This window comes from Micrasema longulum, unplaced genomic scaffold (assembly GCF_059751315.1).
Source record: "Micrasema longulum isolate JH-2025_06_02 unplaced genomic scaffold, ASM5975131v1 h1tg001877l, whole genome shotgun sequence".
NCBI classification, from domain to species: domain Eukaryota; kingdom Metazoa; phylum Arthropoda; class Insecta; order Trichoptera; family Brachycentridae; genus Micrasema; species Micrasema longulum.
Window position 1 is genome coordinate 133,391 of NW_028279051.1, and position 16,546 is coordinate 149,936.

The 16,546-nt window shown below is 30.4% G+C and overlaps 2 protein-coding genes across 8 annotated transcripts in view; one reads left to right on the forward strand and one right to left on the reverse strand.

Moving 5' to 3' along the window:
• Nucleotides 1-1,741: 1,741 nt before the first annotated feature.
• Nucleotides 1,742-7,483, reverse strand: LOC148273671 (uncharacterized). Of its 5 annotated transcripts, none has more exons than XM_088238365.1 (9): nt 7,292-7,483; nt 6,302-6,690; nt 5,760-5,976; nt 4,841-4,941; nt 4,555-4,752; nt 4,069-4,273; nt 3,665-3,987; nt 3,090-3,584; nt 1,742-2,127 (listed from the first exon to the last, which is right to left on the reverse strand). In XM_088238365.1, the coding sequence occupies exons 1-9, from the start codon at nt 7,383-7,385 to the stop codon at nt 1,960-1,962; spliced, it is 2,190 nt and encodes a 729-aa protein (XP_088094491.1). In that variant the 5' UTR covers nt 7,386-7,483; the 3' UTR covers nt 1,742-1,959. The 5 variants fall into 5 exon arrangements, with proteins under 5 accessions (XP_088094491.1, XP_088094490.1, XP_088094495.1 ...); XM_088238364.1 differs by having other exon boundaries at nt 4,841-4,989; XM_088238366.1 differs by having other exon boundaries at nt 2,006-2,127; nt 3,179-3,584; nt 4,841-4,989.
• Nucleotides 7,484-10,137: 2,654 nt separating this feature from the next.
• Nucleotides 10,138-16,546, forward strand: part of LOC148273672 (sodium-coupled monocarboxylate transporter 1-like) — a 42,229-nt gene continuing 35,820 nt past the window's right edge. Inside the window, exon 1 of one of the 3 annotated variants that reach the window (XM_088238388.1) lies at nt 10,138-10,674. The gene's annotated coding sequence lies outside the window, so the exon portion shown is untranslated. The remainder of the gene's footprint in view (nt 10,675-16,546) is intronic. The other 2 variants (XM_088238384.1, XM_088238387.1) reach the window with 2 other exon arrangements.

Genomic DNA, 16,546 nt, shown 5'->3' on the forward strand with positions numbered 1-16,546 from the left:
CTTTAAAAAAAATTATTGAAACACTTTAGTTGAAACCTTTTTTTAAAGAATTGTATACTTTTGGTTTGGATAATTTTGGTTATACTATTCAATTTAAAACAATATCTTTTGAATTTTGTATGACCTTCAGACCTACCCTAATCGTTTTCGGTAAGGGTCCTATTGTTGTTATTATATTAGGCTGCTTAGGCCACAAATAACGTCATAAAATACTTTTGAAAACCGGTAATAATAGATATCGAATCAAAGTGTTACCAATATTTTTTTGAAAATTCACCTTGTAAAACATAATGGTGTTTCGATTTTATTTTGCAATCGCTGCGCGCTGCTTTCTTCAAAAACATGAATTAATATCAAATTTACATGTGTGTTTTGTGGAATGATTCCTTATTGCTAAATCTCTGCCCTAGTTCTTGTATGTTCAATAGACCATTTAACCAATAACAAAAGGTCTGACATGCAGTTATCTTTTTCGCACAGTATCGGGGAGGCATCTGCAAGACAGTGACAGAAAAACAATATTCGAATACCTATTTATCAAAATTCTATCCTCACAATTTATGTAAACCGAAACACAATAATAATAATGAATACGTACATATTTAATTTGGATTCAAACCAATAATTGATTTCAAACTTTCAATTGTGTTTCTTTAATTTGTATACGAGTATGTACTCAAATCTAGCAATAGAAACGCGTTGCCGGGTTCAGCTCGTAATAAATAAATAACGAGATTGATGGAATCGGATATTTATTTGATCTACTAAAACTAAAGTAATCTGCCATCTATGTTACAATTATTATTTTGTAAAAGGACAATTTGGTAAGAATTGATTAAAACTCCCTATTTTTATAATACGGTTTAATACGATAATTATTTAGAGTGGGTAAGTTTAAAACAACTTAGTGGCCAATCAGAAGACAATTTGAACGTGGCGGCGCGGCACGACGTCTGCCGGAAGAAGATGGCGGCTATAAGAGGCTTCAGTGTTGCCACATTAGCGTTCGGTTATATTAGAGCTGCCATCTAATTGGGGCTGCCATCGTTATAATTTGTTTTATCAACAGAAAGAGGTTTCGAAAACCTTAAAAGGGAAATTGAGTGCAGAAAAGTCTCCCGCGTACTGTAGTGATTGTCACGTTTATCTATCATACTTGGGATCCTGAGTTTGTTTATAAGGTGGTTTCACAATGGAATATTTCTTATCCAAGGACTGGCGCCTGAAGTGTAAAACTGTCAACTTCTCCTTCATGTAATAAATGATCGAGTTACGTTGCTTTTAATTAAGGTACTTATGCAGTGCCCTATGCTTCACCATGTGTGGATTGAATGAAAGAGGCAGGTTGGATAGTTGGTCAAGTCAATAATTTAATTTTTCTTTTTTAGCAAAGATACTCGTATATTATATTGAATAGATTCACTATATGGGGTGGTATTCTGAACGCTAGAGCGCGCAGTAAACCTAGATTATTTTTTTTGATCAAATAAACTGGAACCAATACCAATTTTACTTTATTTGCCTAAAGCGCATAATTATGTGAGAATGTTTTGAATTTTCAAAACTTAAATATAAAAGGTCAGTATAAATAAGATATAAATGTAGGTACCTAGTACTAATTTGCAACTAATTAAAAAACATTTATTTTTATACAATTAAGTGATAAAATAATCTAGGTATCTTACTTTCGAATGTTAAATAATAAACTCTCATGTAATGAAGAATATTGTGAAATAATTTATTCAAGATATCGGATAATACATAATATAAAATCTGAATTCAAATGGCAAAAATAATAATAATAATAATAAAATATGTAAAAAACCAACCAAATTAATTATTTTTTTAGAAAGATATTATAATGCATTTACATAGTACATTTATATTTGCAATTCAAAAATATACAGTCACCAACATTTTTCATGTGAATAAAAGTAAATAGTCTTCTTCTTTATTAAGTCATATAAAACTTGTTGAATCATTTAATGATTGTTTTCTTAAGACACCATAGCCTATATGACACGTGATTTCAACAGGAAACTCCAAAAATTCTTCCTGTAACTCGTCTTTCTTTCCTTTTCCAACTTGCTGTTTGCCTTTAACACTGTCGTCAGGATACTTTAAATCCTAAAATTAAAAAAATAATGTTATTTTATTTACTAAAAACAACCCTTTATATAAGATTACAAAATAGTTTGGTATTTTGACATAATATTTTATGCAAAAAACGACCTTAACTATAAAGTTATCAAATTACATTAATATATATGTACAGCGCGTTCAAATGTTCAATAACCCTATGTTAATGCGTTAGTGCCTGTCAGTGAACCCCAGAGTAATGATTCGTGACCCGCTTATAGACACCCATATGGACAAAAACCATTCTAGGATTATCAATCACAAAGTTAGCTACAGCTTACGGCAAAATAACAGGCCATAGGCACTCAGGTGGAGAATGTCAAGCGCAGCGACAAACCTTTTGTTGTTAAACCGAACCAAAAATTTGCAACGCTTTTATTCTATGCAAAAGAGCAAAAGGGAGTCTCTATAAGCGAGTCCCAAATTATTACTCTTGAGTGGTGAACCAAGTAAACACACAAATTCGTTGGTGTTAGCAGGCATGCTAGAATGATTTATATAAAAACATGTAGTTTCTCACACTTCTAGTAAAGGTTATTAAAGATTTGAATGTACTTGCCAACAAATATTTTTGAAAGAGTAAATACAGCTCAGAGTGGTGACAAATATAAATACAAAGAAAAGTCACTTTTAACTATTAAGTCAAGTAACTAATTTACGTTGTTCAGTCTGTAGATTAATAAACATGTATAAAGCTTTTATTTTTATTTTTTATTTTTTAAAAGGAATAACCTGCGATGCCTCTATTTTAGAGGCTTGTCACATGTTAGCAGGTGGGAAAGGGAGGATATGGAATGAAGTTATGAAAAATAAACCACAACACTCGGACCGATTCAGAAAAAATCTTTCTTGGATTTCTTTCTTGCAATTGATGGGAAGCAAACATACGATGCCTGTTTCACAGTTGGCCGCCTAACCAACTGGGCCAAAAAATAAATTAAAAAAATAACCTTAAGACCTTCAGTCTCAGTGGCATTTAGATTTTCGCAATATAATCTTCCACCATTGCCACTAGAATAAGTGTTTTCTACTCCATTACCACTGTTATCGACATCTGTCTCTTTGCTGTTGGTACCTGCGTCTTTGCTATTGCTACTTGTATCCTTGCTTGTATCTTTGCCACTTATACCAGCATCTTTTCCACTGGCTTCGGTGTCATTGCCATTGACAACAGTGATTATTCCCCTAGCAATTGCAACTTCACTACTGTCTGGATTACTGTCGCTAGTGCTAGACTTTTTTTCCATTTTAGCCCACTGGAAATCAATAAAAGATTCATTCCATTTTGGAGGGCGCAAATGACAGTGAAATAAAGCGATTGTTTCCTTGGAAATTATATTTTCATCTGAAACTGATATTGCACCTTTCATTTGAGAAACCTTTGATTCCTTTTTATCAATAATACTTTTTTTTTTAGTGAGATTTTTTTGATCGGATGAATTCATCTAAAAATTCAATAGTATTTATTATAAATCCAAAACCATTTGTTTAACAAATTCAATAATTAATCAACTCATAATTTTACCATTGCACTTATTAATTTTACAGTTACTTTAGATCTGAATGTGTCTCTCAGAATTCGCAAATCATCACAAGGTATTTCAATACTTGGAATGGAGAATTCCAATAACCTTTTCCAAGTTTGCTTGGCCGTCTTGATCCTAGGTTTACTGTTTATTTCTTCAAATTCTATGGAAGGAGAAATAAATATGCTAGCACTTGAAACTTGTTTAGGTAATGATTCAGTCTCTGGTTCCATCGGATAAGGTTTATCGTCAAATGAACATTTATCTGATAGTTGAATTGGAACTGTTTGTGTGGATTCATCATTTTCTTTTTCCAAAGGATCTGAAATATATCTCATTTAAAAATCAAAATAAATACAAAAAAAATGTAGTTTGATATTCCAAAGAAAATAAATATTATTACTTTTACGGATAGATTGAGACGTAACTACTTGAATTTCAGATATAATTTCTTTGCTATTATTATATTGTTGTGGCGTTGGTGTAGGTAGAGCAATTTTATTTTCTGCCAAATGCATAAAACTGTAGTTGTTGTACTTAACAAATTCCTTTAAAATATTATCCAATAAAGGAACAGTTAGTTCCAAGTAATACATTTGTATTACAGACTGAAATTTGAATAAAAAAAAAGAAATTAGAAAATTAATTATAATTGTAAAATTCTTCTTCAAAAGAACAACTTAAGTTTTTATATTCAAATAACTACTGTGAAAAGGGTAACTTTTGGTGACATACCTGTCACATTTTTTTGTTCATATTCTGCATGAACCAAAATACAATTTGAAGTCCATTCTTAAAAATAATCCTTTATTCAGAAACAACAAATTTACCAGTAATTTTAAATAGTTGATAATATGGAAAAATAACAACAAAAAAAACAAATAAAAACCTTATCATTAACAGGTGGTGGGAGAGACATTACTCGATAGCAAGAAAATACAAATATACCGCTGGTCAAAATATTTTCTTCAGTTGTTTCCATAAAATTATTTGGCACTTGTCTGTCTACTTCTTGAATTTCTATTCCATCTAAGTAGAGGAGAGCAGGAAAATAGCTCAACACAATATCTTTGTAAACCTGACAGAACTGAATGAAAAAATATGTTTTAATGGAGTAGATATTAAAACATAATATTTGTGATAATAAAAAATATCTTGTCGTAGAAAAACCTTACCGAACAAGGATTTCCTTCGAGTGAAAGCGATGATAAGGTTTTTACATGTGTCAACGTTGAAAGAATCTGACACAAATATAATATGTCATTGTCGGATAGATCTAAAACATTTATATTGGTCATCTGTAGAGAATATAAACCATTATTTTCTGTAAATAAAATCAGTATTTAGAAACCGTTTTTACTATTGAACAGGATTGTAGGACAACAATGTTTGAGTATGTCCAAATGCTTGCAGACTGGCTGGTTTTCCTGCCTAGGGAGTTATTCATATTTAAATTTATTCCCTCCTCAATAATGTTTCCCTTTCTGTTGCAATACATTTAAATAGGATTGTAGGAGTTTGGCTATGTTGAGAGTTGGAGCTTCTACCCCAGTTGGAGCTTGACAGAAGAAACTATGTTGACATTCGTATACCCATTTATTACATGGCGAATAAAATACAACTGTGTTATGGAGCGCGAGTGTAATGGCGATGATGAGTTGAACTGATTGACCGGACCATGTGCTGGAACTGACTGAGTTGAGCTGTCTGGGGTTACCACGCCATGTGCTCTCTTTTATAGGCAGAGTACCTTTGTTCTTCATGTCTCCATGGCGGAAATGAAGTTAATGTACTGCAGGTGTGCATTCAATGGTGTGCAATACTGTTGGTCTTGCAGAATATAATTTATTATATCCAATAGAAAATGCCGAGTTGCTTATTGGGTCGTTTTTCTATATTTCAGGTAAAATTGTTTGGCACGTGTGTTTGTCATCGATCAATGGACATTGACTCCCACAGGATCTTCAAATTGGTATTATAAAACACGTGTTAGTTAATAATTTCTAAAAAATATATTATTTACCCATTGTATGTCAATTTTACCAGTCAAACTATTTAATGAGTGGTTTTTTATAATCCCAAAAAAATACTTACGATCGGTAATTAAGTTTCTGCCTAACCCCAAGTAAGATAAGGTCTTAGGAGCGTTATGAGTTATCGGTAAAACATTCCTGATGAAATTTCCATGCAATTCTAACATTTGCAACTTGGGTGACAAAGTTATGCCTTTGATATTTTTCAAATAATTTAAACTTAGGTTTAAAAATTGAACGCTTTCTAATTCTTTCAGTGAAGAATCAACCCACGTAACCTGATGGTAAAAAATCAACATAATTTGTATCTACATAATAATATCAAGGTAGGTACCAGCTGTAATATCTTATTTTTTGTTTCTAAACAACACTTGAGACTTTATTATAAGGTGCATTGCAATGCAGACAAGGAAAATGCATTTCAAAACTAAATATTAAAATATTTCTGTACCCACAAAGCTAAGTTTGTTTCCATTAATCACCAATCTGACTTCGACATAGTCCCCGTTAAAAACATCTTTACATTTTCTTTGCATAAAATGACATGATAATTTTTAATTTAAACATTTTACATTACATTACAAGATATGAATTCTGACCCACTTGGTAATTCACGAGACGCAAAAGCTGAGCATGCTTTTTTAGCCAATCTAAATCTAACTTAGTTTTAAACTTAGCAGACTTCTTTATAATGTTTTCAATTGAATCTGTTACATCATTTAATTTGTTGTATTCAAATACTTCTTTATCAGAACCAAATTTCTCTAAATCCCAGAGTGTCATCTCCATAAGCTCAAGGTAATTGTTAATATTTATCCTGCAATGGAAATCACCCATGAAGTTATACAATAACGAATGTTTAATTTTCAATTTCAGAGCATCACCAAATGACAGTTTTTTCTTCATTTCTTTATCATAGTTGGATCTGTGTTCTATGTATGACTCTTCTGATAGGGACCAAACAACAAATGACCTCATCCTGTTTTCATATCCTACAATATAAGGTAATTCATTAAGTCATACAACCAGTACAGTAAACATTATTCTCAAATAGAAGTTCAGTAAAAATATTCACAATTTGCGTTACAAAAAGTGACTTAAGAAAGGTAAAACATATACATATTTGGGCAAATGATAATGTAAGACGAGCCAATCTAAGAAATACTAATGATGCACAATCAGGTAAATCAACATTCTAAATATGGTCACATCCAAAGTCATGTGCATGTGTAGGTGTATTTGCATGTGCAGGTGTATTTGCATGCATGAAAGTAGAAAAAAACTAGGTGTATTAAAAGATAAATGGTTGTGACATTTCATCTTCTCTGACTACTCCTACATGGCTAATGTGATGATAATAGTTTCGTTAAAAGGTTATTTAGCACCTCGGAAAATCCTAGTTATATGATATTTCATATTTAGGTTGTGTTTTTATTAAAATTTCATATTCTGATTTGAGTACATAATCTTACATAGAATTAGAGTTATGATGATTTAAAACAAAGATAAATTAATTTGATAAGTCACTTCACCCAATCAAATCAATGTTGTAAAATGTAATAATGGAGATGTGAAAAAATTATTTAATTTAACCTGGAAGAATAGTTTTAGGAACATGTACAATAGATGAACATTTTGATGTGTTTAATTTAGTACTTGACATAAGTTTATTGGGGGCTTGCTCCATTATTTATTTAGTACAAAATTTCACCATTCCAGAAATTTATAAAAGTGACTATTTTTTGTAGTTATAAGAATTTTTTTAGGTGTTGTGATTTTCAGTATTCTTTCTTTAAAATATTTTTACCAACTAAATTTTTATTAGTACCTATACCTAGGTAAAATTAGGTTCCAACTTATTTACCATCTTGTAAAAGTGGGTATTGTGATTATTGTGAATAGTATACTTAAATGTATGCAATTAATTGTGTGTAACAAAATACCCACATAATAAGGAAGTTCAATGTTTTTAATAAAAAAATATTTATTAATGGACTACTAATCTAAGCCAAAATTTTCATCGCTGTACTTAATTTTTTTTAAAGTTTTAAAATTACTCCGCCAGTGACGTCCCTAGTTTTCATCTGTGAGTTGTCCTGACATTTAAAAGTAGAACCCCGTAGCTGTCTAAATGTTGAAAAAATGGGTTACTGGAAATCGGAAATCCATCACAACAACATGCCAACGCTATCATTCATTGGTAGATTAACAAAAAATGACAGGTATCGTTCAAAGTATTCATTTTTATTTATATATTTTCGAGAAACTTCACCATACCATTAAATGCTCTAATTTTTACTGCTTGTTAGAAAACATTTTTCATATACCATTTCCAGTAGTACTGAACTTCCTCATCATAAACCTGTAGGTATGCCTGTAGGTACCAACATAACAATCCATAGGTACTTAGTACTCATACTCTCTTTAAAGAGTCAAATCCAAATAACATTGAATTTTTTATGACATCAATTTTTAAAATGATATACGAAATATGTTTTTTACTTTAAATAAGTTGTAAATCCCCTACACATTGTTTTAGAAGGGATGGTAGAACATACGAGCCAGCTGAGGGTCAATAAACCAAAACAGAGGAACTAAATAGTTATTATTAACTCATGTGTGGCTATGCGGTAACGGATGTCTACCTCGGGTAAAAAACATTTAATAACTCTCTTATTTTTTTAAATAACCAACTCATATTTTTTGTAATCCTTATATGGACTTTTTTACACCAAAATAAGGAAACATTTTTATAAAAAATGCACGGGCTTTTTCTATAAAAAACAATTTCTTCATTTTGTAAAATAAATTAAAACAAACGAAAGAGATGCCAGTATTATAAGTAGTTTATTAAATTGTATAAGAAAGAGTACGAGAATATACCATATCAGAAGACCGACAAGGACACTATTTGTTAGGGGCGGAGCTTGAGTGACCGAGAAAACAATACCGAAAGAGCACGATACAGAATTATACCACTTGTGGGACAGAGAACACATCAGTCGCGTGAAGTTTTTTGTAGTAAACTGAGCTGACGCTGTATTTAACACACCGTGTTCCCGAAATGTTTCTACAATTTATTCACAGTTTATCTGATTTAAATTATTTTTTGACAATTCTTGATGGAATTTCATTGTAATGATGTAATATTTATATACATTTACATATAAGTTATTAATCAAAAATACTTGGTACACTTCCACTCATTTCCACACTTAAGATAATATTTTGATTTCTATAAATCATCCTTACATTGTATAATATTCGCCAGTCTGAAGATGTCCATTAGAGGATGAAAGCGCTAATTGGTCAAACAAATAAGTGGAAGTGTACCAAAGGAAGTGTGCAAAGTTATTTCATTTAAAGTGTTCAAAAAATTTGTTCGTAACTAGTTTTAAAAAACGTGTTTACGTTGTCATTTTTGTGTATGTTTAATTATGATTTGATTATATCACGTATTACGTACTATTATTTTATTTCTTACAAGTTTTTTTTGCTATTTTTTTAGGTTTTATTTCAACATTATTCTAAGAATATGTTTTAACAGCGTTTTTATTTATTCTAATAAAATCTAGTATTTATTTGCAATAAAAAAATGATATTCTTTTTTGCATTCAAATAAGAGTTGTATTAGCATAGCATACTTTCTAGTCTCCCGGTTGATCTATTTCCGCTAAATTCAGTTGTAAGTGTAATTCGGAATTCAGTCGACAACCAGACGCGGGCGGCAGCGCTTGCTGGCGGGATTTTAAAAGGAATGAACACAATTTCTAACTTTATTTTGCATAAATATGCTTTAATTTTATATTTTTTATGTAACATCTTTGAATAAAGATCATTTTTAACACATACCATTGTAAATAATTTGGTATTTTAGCTTACATTTCAAAATATCTCGACTTATGCTTGTGGTCACATTGTGTTACACCACCGGCTGCAAAGGGATTATTCAGCACAGTCTTTTAAGAGTTAATATATTGCATACATTTATATCATATTATGTCCAGTTAAAAGAAGGTGACTGAAGACCGTGAAGAATGTAGAAAGGTGTTTGCTAACAACCGTTCCCGACGATTGTTGAAAGTGATTGTTGTTGATTGCTAAATATAAAAATTGAAAGTCACGAACTAGAATAGTTGAAACTAAGTCTGGTATTATTTGTTGCGACCATACTAAACATCAGTATCACATAGAAGAACTAACCTGAATAGTAAATATTTAATATTTTGTAAGTACCTACGCGAAAAAAACTATATTGGCATAAAGCGGAATAAAATAATAGTTCAATGCGAATGCATTATGATGTCGGTAAAGAAGATAGCTGTAAAATGAAATTCTTGTCAAAAGATGGCGCACGTGTTTAATATCTCCAATCTCGATTCTCGATCTTTACGAATTCATTGTGAGTGATTGTGAATGTGTATGTGAAATGTGTATTATTTTGGTTGATAGAAGATTGAAGAAACGTCGTGCATGTTGTCATCGTTCTTATTTTTATACATACGTTTGTTTTTTTAAATTCTAAAACAAATTGTTATCACTGATGTTCCTATTGTCTTATAAATGGTTTTAGAATAGTATTTTTTAAAAACTTTATTTACAATACTACTATTTGATTATCACATTATTGTAAAAATTAGCGATTAGATTGCAGGTCAACATTCAAATAACATAATAAATTCTTGTTGGTTGACGCTGGAGTGAGCTAATTTATGAATATAATATGGCGGGAACTTTGACACTCCTCGTTACATTGTGACTTCTGACCATTTGAGACAGGTTTTATGTTCTTGTTACGTTTTGGTTATGTGCGCGCGAATTGTGAAATAGATGGTGACGTTTTTTCACTGTGCAGCGTGAACCTGTACTATGTTCATCTGTTTTCGTTGAAAGTTTTTTTTACAAAAATGCTTTCATTTAAAGGAGCCCATTAGTTCATTCGCTAATACATGCATTTAAACTGGTTTCCTGGAATGGTAAGTGAATGTTTTAATAGATTAGTAAATAATTAACTAATGTTTTATTTTACACGAACATAAATAGAATATTTAATACGTGCCGAATTACTGAGTAGCTGATTTTAATAATTTATGAAAATGACATAAAAAGCTACTAAAATCTTCCATATTTATAATATTATGTTCTTGTAAGTACGAAAATATAAAATATAATTATAAAACAATAAGATAAAACAGTGAAAATGATTAATAATATTAAAAAAAACAATTATTTTCAACCAATTCACAGTAATTTTCAATTTTGTTTTTTTTTCGTTTTTATTGTAGCAGAGAAATCTAAGTTGATTCATCATCTATTTGAAACCATTGTTTTATTTTTATATAAAAAATATGGTTGCAGATATGCGATTTTTTGAATTAAATGATTCTTGTTTGTTAAATACAATAAACAAAAGGGTATAAGTACCGTACGTAATAAGAATCCATCAGGCTTGTTCCGTCACAATTTCGTTTCGTAAGTTCGTTCGTTCGTCATATATCCCTCTCACTCTAACGCAATCAAAATGAGGAATTTCAGCCCTACGGGAAATTAAATACAAAAAATGTTTTCTTGCGCGGGGTAAAAATTAAAACATTAAATTGTAGCGGAAAGTTTCTTGAACGTGTACGGAAAAAAGAATAAAAACGCACTACTTTGAATGACGTCACTGGTTCATGTGAATCAATGTATGATCTGAGAGCTATGGAAGATTTTCGGTGAGCTTGTCGCTTCTGGGCCAATGGAAAAAGCTGAATGAGAATAAGCGGAAATGTACCTCTGACGTTACATGCGGAGTTATTTCAGAAATACAAAACTTTAAAAAATCATAGCGCCGATAATACGATATATAAAAATAAAAAAAATAAAATTTTAACTTAGTTATTATCTAGACTTTAAACAAATAATAAAACAAAAACCACTGAACTTCCTTATTGTATTTCGCTCTCGTTCCCTCTCATACGATACGAATGAATTTACGAAACCAATTAGCTACAGAATGAGGCCACAGTTTATTCTTATACAATGAGGAAGTTGAGTCCTACGGGAAATTGGATATAAAGATGAAATTAACATAATACAACAGAGATGAATAATATTTGAGAGAAGGGAATAAATAAGTTTAGGCATCCATAGGGCTTATGACCTGTTTTAAGTGACCACTTTACACACTGTGTAACATTCACCATTCTGCCTATATTTGAACATCTTAATTCCCTCGATTCTTCCATCTGTTGACGTTTGTGAAGTTAAAGACTGAAACCTTTATTGTTTCGGGTGAGATTCATATGATTGAATTATTTCAACTACATACTAGGCAATGCCTGAAGATGAACGAACTACTTTCAATGACGTCACTAGTTCTTCCGAATCAACTAATGATAAGAGAGTTGTAATAGATTTCCGGTTTACGGAAAGTCAATTGACTAATCAGTCGAACTCATCGAGAAGAAGGGGAAGAAAACTTGAGACGTCACACGCGGAGTAATTTCAAAAATACAAAACTTTAAAAACTCATCACGCTGATAATACGATACATAAAAATTAAAAAATAAATCATTATTTTCTTAATAGTCTATTAACAAATATATGTATATATTTTTAAACCACTGATCTTTCTCATTTATCAATGGTGAAAGATCATTGTAATTTATACAATATTTCTTTTAATTTTATTCTGAAATAGGGCACACATAAACATATTCTTATGTGTGCTCTAATAATAACAATGTTATAATTATATATTATTTATTTATTAAGGATAGGGTAAAGGGTGAATTGTAAAAAGTATACAATAATATTTAATATTTCATTGCCCCTGGACTGGCACCTGAAGCGTAAGACTGATCATTCTACCTTCATGTAACAGTTAGGTGTCGCATTGCAGTGCCCAGTTTGAGAACCATTTTCAAGCATTCGGAAAAAAACGCAAAACAAACTAATGGATAAAAACCATAAATATTAATAGCTTTTTATTGTACTTGTCTTTTATGTTGCTTTATGTTTCATTGAAATTTGAAGTTTATTTAAAAAATATATATGAATAATAAATAAATTCATATTCGTATTATGTATGTTATGTTTGTGTGTATATGCATATAAATAAACATAAGTAATATTCATGCATGTACGAATATTTAAGAGGAAGCCCTTGGCTGAGAATTTCGACGAATAGGCATTTCAAATTGTTTTTATGTCTCTCTCGAAAATGCCTCCCCGATACTGTGCGAAAAATACAACCGCACGTCGGACCGATTACGCCTAACTAAAATCGAGTTTCATTGTCCCGTTTTCCGCATGCCAAAACCGAAACGATTTTGTTGTTTTTTTTTAAGAAAGAGTTTTAGAATAAACTTAATGTGTCGGTACGTTTTCTTTTTTTCAAAATTATTTTTGTAAATCATGTTTGTATATCCGAAGACGACAAATAAAACTGGGCACTTTTATGTATTTTTGGATGGTCCTAGCTCCTATGATAAACGATTCCATTTTACTAAATTATACGATAAATCACAATACAAATTTCTGATGTTTCTACCGTGAGCGATCTGGGTGTTTTGTTCGATTCGAAATGAATATTCAAAGAGCACATAACTATTATAATATCTAACAAAACTCTAAAACTATTGGGATTTGTTTGTACCCAGAATCGGAAAAATATTAATACGAATACATTAAAATTTCTGTGCACACCTCTGGTTAGGAGCAGTCCTTAAAATATAGCTTGATTAGAATGACAGCTGTCAAACTAATTTCATTAGTGATGGAATATTACTGATCACTGATCAAATCGATTTTATCAGTTATTTCATGCAATCATGAAACTCTGTTTCCGAAAATTGATTAAAAAAAAAAAAAAAACAAGCCTATTATAGTGTGTTTAACATAATTGTTCACCAATAAATTAGACCTTTATACTTTTTTCATGAACAAAATCAAATGAATAATTTTTTTATTCGATCAATTTACATTGATCAATTTGTCCCATCTCTAACGTTTTTGCAAAATGATGTAACCTTGTAAGAACGTCGTTAAAAATTAGGTTTATTTTAGTTTTCTTTTAGTTTTAAAGCGGGTTTTATATATATTGAGTTTTTCTACTGACATTTCTTGGTGAAACTGCATTTTAATTATAATAATTAAATTGTTTTATTCCACTTTTATTCATAATTATTTTTGTATATTAAAAACTTATATTCTTATAATTGTTATTTCCTTATACTTAAATGATTTTAATTTAAATTCTTTAATTTACATAATTAAATAAAATCATGATTTACAACCCCTGCTTGCACTTGTATATAATATAGAAATTTGTTTATTCTCCCACCAGTCTGACGATGTCGGTCACGACGAAACCCGGTCACTGGTAAACAATTTATAAAATAATTATAAATAAAAGTGGAATAAAACGGATTTTATATATTAATGTTGATTTATGTTTCAAGCATTGTATAAAAAAATTAATTAACACGCCAGATACAAATGATTTTTCGTGTGTCAATATAAATAACTCCTTTGACGTTACTACAAAGTTATGTCGTCACTTTTTCTGACAACTGTCAATTTAATCATGTTACATTTTAAGGACTATAATATGGTCACCGTATCAAATTACTTACTCGGAGTCTCTTGAGAGAATTAAAAATAAATTTCTTAGATATTATGTTAATTTTAAGATTAGTATCCCTAGGAACAAATGAATTATAACAAAGCACTCTAAAATTAACTGAATTGCTCGAACGTAGAACACCAACCGATCTTATGACTTTGTATAAAATAATAAAAACAATATATATACAATATATAACAATATAAAAACAGCCCCTTGGCCGCGATTATGAACGGCTATCTTCATCGGTATATACTGAGACGGTATAAACTAATATCGATATTTATGTACGAAGGTGTGTATGTTTGCATGAAAATTCAAATTATCTTCGTCGGTAACTAGTAATTGAACATGTTTAAAAAAAATGTAAACATATTCTATTTTTCATATAGAAAACTTAATTTTACTTTGTAGATAAAATTGAAGATAAATTTTATCTTCCCATCATAATCGAGGCCCTGATTTATAAGTTCATTTTATTCTATGTACCGCCTATGTTGATCAGAAATCAGAACTACAACTACAGTATTTTATTGTCAAAATTCTCGAAAGGTAGCTTAATATAATTTATCTTCACTGCCAATGAATATGCCTCATATTTTAATATATTAAATATATATCTTCCGAACTTCAAAAACAAAGTTTCCAATATATTAATGGGAAAAAATGAAATAATAATAATAAAAAAAGAAGCATACTCACGCACCACGCATAGGGCACGGCCTATGCGGGATTTTTTCGTTTGTTTTTGTTTTAAAAAATGTAGATAAGTGCAATGTTTAAAAATATAAACAATAATCGGTTGAGTTTTGATAAAAATAAGCTAGTCGATATTCACGAATATATTATATTCTTGAATATCTAGACGCCAATTTTTATCGAAACTACCAGGCAGCGTCTAAACTTTCCATTCCTTTCGTGCGCCTTGAACGCACACCCCGACTATAGGTACCTATCAAGGTATATAAGGTTTTAGAACTCAGGCCGATTTCACATCGGTCGTACAAACCCACTCGACGCGGATGGTTTTTTTATTATTCCTATTATTTTTTAATGATTTTTATTCATTTAATTGCTACTCTCGGGCGAAAATCCGACAAAAAGAATCGAGTGGAGATTAGTTGGCCTCACGGTGTACTAGTTAGTTCGTTTGTCTTCGATTTGATTTGATCGATTTGATCAGTGACCAGTAATTTCCCATGAAATTAGTTTGACAGCTGTCATTCTAATCAAGCTATATTTTAAGGACTATAAGTTTAATATTTAATGTCATTAATTTTAAGGGGGCTAACTCTATAAAAAATACAAATATGTGCACAGTTATAATTAAGTACATATTATATACATGTCATATATATGCCATATATATATATAAGGTAAACGGCTATAATACTGACCCATTTCGTGTCTTAATCTGACAGACATTTTTATTCATTTTTTGTTTTTAAATACCTGGTAATTGAAACTATATAATTTTGTCTATTTCTAAAATTGATGAATTTACTTCAATACGTTAAAAAAATAAAAGTAAAAAATCAAGCAATTTAAATAAATAAAAAATATTAAACATATCCAGATTTTGTATTCATTACTGACATACTGAAAATGGATTTCACTCTAATACTGACCTATGGTGATCCTATTACTGACCGGGAGTGAAATAAAAGATTTTGATTTATTTATTCAATATATTTGATAATAAATCTAACAACACATAAGAAAAATATCAATTAATAATCATAGAGGTAACTAAAAAAAATAGTAAAATAATTTTTACTAAAAGAAATACCTAAAATATTGATTTACTTATCAGATGAACAGCGTAATATTGTTATATCAGGGATGGAGTAAATTCCCCTCGCATTCAGCAATTCCGGTTCTGGAATTGTTTTTATAATTTCTTCAGAAGAATACCATATAGTATCCTCTTTTTCTGGCCACCTCCAATTCTGGCCACTCATAACCATTACTCTGACTAAGGCGGAACCATTATCTTTGCTCTTCACCACAATCCCTGGAAAATATTCTTCTTCAAACTTTACAATTACATACTCATTCAATTTATAACCGCCAAAGTCATTTAAACAACTCCGTTGCACTTCTGTTTTTTTTATCTTTCCTTGTTTCTTCTCAAGCACCACATTTTTTTTCTCCTCTTTTAATCTTTTCCTTTCCAATTTTTCTTCATCTTTTTTCATTTTGTCATCTTTGACCTTTTGCTGGTAGTTAATATAATCGTT